The 5,190-nt window shown below is 37.5% G+C and overlaps 1 protein-coding gene across 1 annotated transcript in view; it reads right to left on the bottom strand.

The window, feature by feature from the left end:
• The window catches only part of LOC109585918 (ubiquitin carboxyl-terminal hydrolase 24-like), a 52,188-nt gene that overhangs the window by 31,115 nt on the left and 15,883 nt on the right, over positions 1–5,190 (bottom strand). Inside the window, exons 14-18 of the mRNA XM_020002064.1 lie at positions 1,741–1,932; positions 1,423–1,467; positions 1,256–1,351; positions 179–264; positions 54–120 (exon numbers count right to left, since the gene is read on the bottom strand). Coding sequence (XP_019857623.1) covers positions 54–120; positions 179–264; positions 1,256–1,351; positions 1,423–1,467; positions 1,741–1,932 — 486 coding nt within the window. The remainder of the gene's footprint in view (positions 1–53; positions 121–178; positions 265–1,255; positions 1,352–1,422; positions 1,468–1,740; positions 1,933–5,190) is intronic.

Here is a 5,190-nt window from a genome sequence, read left to right as displayed (position 1 = left end):
AAAATAATATTAATAATAATTATTATAAAAACAAATAAATACTAATACCTCACCTCAACCGTAGTGAGGTAGCGTTGTGCTAGTAGGAGGAGTCTCTCGACACACTGGACTCTTAAGTTACTATGAAAACAAAGAGACACGCCCACAAAATGGCGGATGACGATAAGCGTAAACTTACGGGTCAAGGCTTTCAACTGGTTCTATGAGACTCTCCAGACGAGTGAAGCACTCGTCAATAAACCGACGATGTAACTTCTCGGGCTCCTAAGAGAAATAGTTAATGAACAGTTATAATTTAAAACTACTTAAGTGCAATTGTACAGTGAAACAAACGTACTATAAAATGTCTGTACTAATATGATTTGTTTTTCATATTAATAATACAGCAAGTAAATAAAGTAGGAATAATCATTTATTATTTATTTGCGTCTTCAAAAAAGTCATTACAACATCATACTATACTTATCATTGTACAAAATAATTTTATGTGCATATTTACTAAATGTTTGTCATAATTTAAAAAAGTTCGGAGACCACAAACGCAAGAGGGTCTCTCTAAGTAGAAGAGTCCCCCAGGGGTGGCCTCTCTCCTTCAAAAATTGAAATGTAGGGACTGAGCCCTTAAATCTTGAGTTACCAAGACTTGTTATTTTCCTTACTCATTAGTTTAAGGCAACCTTCACAATGTGCTGTCTAGAGCTTATATAGCAAGATAAATTGATCAGGCTATCGTGGGTCTACCCTAATGATATTCATTGACACATGAAGACCCTTTGATGTGGTCAGAGAACAATGTTACCACAAGTAGCTGGCAAAAGGATATGTCCATTCATATACAAGTAATACATGTAGTCATGTACAGTACAAAGTAAGTACATGTACATGCAGGTTCTAGGCTAATTTACACTTGCATTGTAAAGTAACAAATTACAGATACTCAAACTGTGCCATTTTGATACAAAATACTTTAACATGATATAGTAAAGCTCCAGCTAAGTTAAATTCACATTTCAAGCTACTACACAACTATGAGCTAAGCTGTGCTAATAAAACTGAACTAAAAAAATTGCAATATTTTAGTGTACCCACAGTATGTGTACCACAAATTCACAATGACACATTCAGTTAAGAATAGTTCTAATAGTGTAGTACATGTATGAATGAATGAATGGGGTAACGGTATTAGTATTAGTTCATGAATGGTATTAGTACACCAATGGTATGAATGGGGTAAATATGTAGCTTTATAACAAACCTTCTTCAGTTTGGGCCCTAGTACATTGTATGTTATTTGTAGTATGTGTGATATCAGTTCATCAGCTATTATACTGTCTGTGACTTCAAGGGCAGCCTACAGTGGGAGGGGTGGGAGGGAAGTGAGGGAGGGAGAGGTCATGTGACTATCATGTGACTAGTGGTTACCTTCCAGAGGTAATCTATACCAGTTAAATCAGGATTATCTACTACCTAGAGGAGGAGGGGAAGGGAAAAAGAGATGAGAGAAAGAAATAAATACAGGTGGATTGAATTTTAAAAATTAAGAAAAATATCAAAATTTGTACGTATTTTTAGTACTGATGCACACAAAAAAATTCCAAAAATTTAGATGATTTACACTTTAACTTTAATCAATTTACTAAAATCTATAGCTATAGGTTGGTTGGATAATTGATACTTACATTTTGCTATTTTTATGTAAAACCATCACCATACACATGTGTACATGTACATCATTATTACCAGTTGGTGTGAGTGAAGTTTCCTCAGTTTCCTCTCCGCCAGGTTAATAGTCTCAAAGAAGCTCCTAATACAATGATACCCAGCCATGTCCAGTAGTACAGGCTCTACTCGTAGGACTCGTTTAGTAAACAGGCTTTGTTGAGTGTCACTCTCAAGGTCACCAATGGAGCGATCAAACCACTTGAAGGCCAACTAGGAAGAAACAATAAAGAAATACAACACATCACTATTTACAGTACTCTCTCCCTCTCTCAAATGTCTTTTTCCATTCTTTCCTCTCCAACCCTTTCAATTATTCTCTCTTCCTTAATATCAACTATCAAGAACATTAAGGTTGGCATATAACAGTACTAGGGCTGGGCGATAGTATTGATGTGATAGTGTACAGCTATCCTGATAGTGATGCTGTTATTCTAACTATCACGATAGTTATCATGTGTGCATGGAGCATGTGTATAAATGACACTTTACAGCTGTAATCATCTTCTAATTAATAGCAACTTCCACTCATTGAGTGATATGACAGCTTGCTTCAAGGTTTTCACTATCCCTGCTACATTAGCAGCATGTGAAGTGGGACAGTGCTTCTTGTTGAAAATTTGGATTAAATAAATTTAAATTAACTAGTATATTATACATGTATAATGTGATTATACAAATTAATAGATGCATTAGTTAAGTACAATGACTACATCCTTAAATAAATCATTGTATTTCCACATGTAAACCCTATGGCTGAACTATCGTGATATGTTCACTATCGTGATATTAGAGTTAGAAAATATTGTGACAGTGATATTACTACTATCGCCCAGGCCCAAACAGTACTCTCTCCTCTCTTCTATCTCTATTTGTCTAAATACTCCCTTAGTCTCTTTTCTCTCTTTCCCTTTGCTCTCTCTCCTTCAATTTTCTTGCACAGTCTACTATTTTGAGAGTCTCTCCACCTCTCTCTCTCTCTCTCTACATAATGGAGCATCACAAAAACTTTTGTACTTGTGACTTTAAAATTGTAAATTTCATAACAATAGGACATAAATGCAACAACAATGACTTATACTAATGGATGGGAATAAGGCAGTTCAAATTATCAATACCATAGGTCGGGATATATTCGCGGCTGCTTATTTTCGCGATTTTTTCCTGCACTCAGCAATTACCATGGATACCAGATGCAATTTTAATTGAAAAATCTGCGATATTAATAGCAAAGGACTCTGTTGCAGTGTTCTTGTGTTGTTGTTCTTCTTGCTGTTACTAATCCTTGGTCTATTTGGAGCTGCTTCAACCAGAGCTACTGTTGATTGCAGTTCCGTTCGAACAGTGCGCATGCGTGGAGATCACGTGATCCTAATAAACACATTCACGGAAGCATACTCACGCTGCACGTTCCGTTCGAACGGAATTGCAATCAACAGTACTCTCTTCACTCTGCCCGTCGTATCTTTCTTGGCCCATTCTTGGGACTCTCTACCCATTTATTAAGTTGGGCGTGGTTAATTATCACCTGCAAGTGGAGCGGTAAGGATTTGCAGCAAAGAGCTCGAAGGTAGTGGTCTTTACAAGCATAGATACTAGAAACGGACCTGGATATGAAACAAGATGTGCTTATGCTCTTGGCGCCGGATGTGACGTTTACGTGGACGGCAGCTATTTACTTCTAGTATCTATGTTACAAGAAGATAGCGGATGGAGAACTGGATGGCTCCCACTAAAGCTGCTAGAGAATAGATAATTAGCTGCTGAACACTGTAATTGTATAAACACGTGGTCTTATTGTCATAGCAACAATCAATTGGTTTCCATGGTATTTAATTGAACCTTTTTATTAGTTTTTATTATAGTGAAAATAAGCAGCTGCGAATATATCCCAAATCCTTTATGCTAAAAAACAACAAAAAATTTAACTTATTTTAATAAACAACAAGTCGTTTAGTACCAATATCACAAACATACAATAATCCATCTTTATCAAATGTCAATCCAATAGGATTACAAAGATTGTCTTTACTTCCAAACTTGCTAACAAACACATCATCACTAGTGAAGACTGATATACGATAACTACACCATTCACTAACATACACTAGACCAGTAGCTGCAGTGTCTATTGTTATACCATTTGGCCTATTAAGCTGCCCAGGACCAGATCCTCGAGTACCAAACTGACCCACAAACTTTCCATCTGGAGAAAACTTTTGAATGCGATGATTATACTCATCAGCAACATACACTAATCCTTGACTGTCAATAGCAATGCCACGTGGAGAATGAAACTGTCCATTAGCTGATCCTTTACTACCAAATGAATGAGAGAAGGTTAGATCAGGATTCAAGACTTGTATACGATGATTATTCTTATCAGCAATATAAATCTGTCCTGTTATAGGAGAAATGGCTATACCATGAGGATAATTGAATTGTAGTGCTCCACTGCGATCTTCACCAACTGATGCTATAAGGTATCCATCCATGCTTATCTTCCGGATCCTGTGACTATCAGATACAAGAATGAATCTGTCTGGAGTAATGGCTACACCATGAGGAGAAAAAAACTTGACATCACCACTTCCTCCATCCCCTCCTAATGATGTAACTTTCTTTCCTTCTCTATCCAGTATTGTTACACAGTGACCACTAAACTCAGTTATTATAACATAATTATCATCAGTTACAGCAACTCCCCGGGGACAGTTAAGCTCAGTTATAGTACGTACTGGAGTGATGTTATCAAGGTAAGGATTGAAAGGGATGACTAGTGAGGTATCTTCAAGGTGTACATCATATACTTGTACTTTGACTGTATGAGTACCACGTGTCGAAGGGTTACACTGTATCCTATACACTCCAGGATCAGTGCTGGTGGTAGTGACTGTAGTGTCAATGGGTTTATCACCTTTACCAACTGGTACTAGACTACACCTCAGAGAAGAGAGGGGAACACACAAAACAGATGAATCTGGTGCCTCCATTGATAGTGAAAACGAAACTGCTTTGCTAGCAGGTGTAATACAATCAATCTTCTTCACTCTACACTGCTGTAGTGCAGTAGAGGTCACAATATCTCCAATGTGATGTAGCGATTTGATATCTTTACTCAATCCAAAGTCGGCTTTTTCTTTTGGATGTAACTCCTCCACATTGATCCCTGCAGTAACTTCACTCATACGCTCCATCATCTGTTTCTTAGACCTCAGGACTTGTTGAGGACTGCCTGTCTTCAGACTCTGTTCCACATAATCCTCAACATCCTCCAGAAAACTCAAACTCTTTTCTGCTGATTTCATTTGCTCTGACAGCACCTTTAGTTTATCATCAGTGACCCTCTTTGCCTGCTCAGTCAGTTTCCTCTCTGACTCACGAAGAACAGCAATCATTTCCTCTACCATTTCATGTATTTCTTCTAAGACTCCTTCTCCTCTCTTTCTGATCTCACCCTCTCTCTCTGCT

Source organism: Amphimedon queenslandica, unplaced genomic scaffold, assembly GCF_000090795.2.
Source record: "Amphimedon queenslandica unplaced genomic scaffold, v1.1 AMPQUscaffold_12984, whole genome shotgun sequence".
Taxonomy (NCBI): domain Eukaryota; kingdom Metazoa; phylum Porifera; class Demospongiae; order Haplosclerida; family Niphatidae; genus Amphimedon; species Amphimedon queenslandica.
This window is presented reverse-complemented; position numbering and strand designations above follow the sequence as displayed.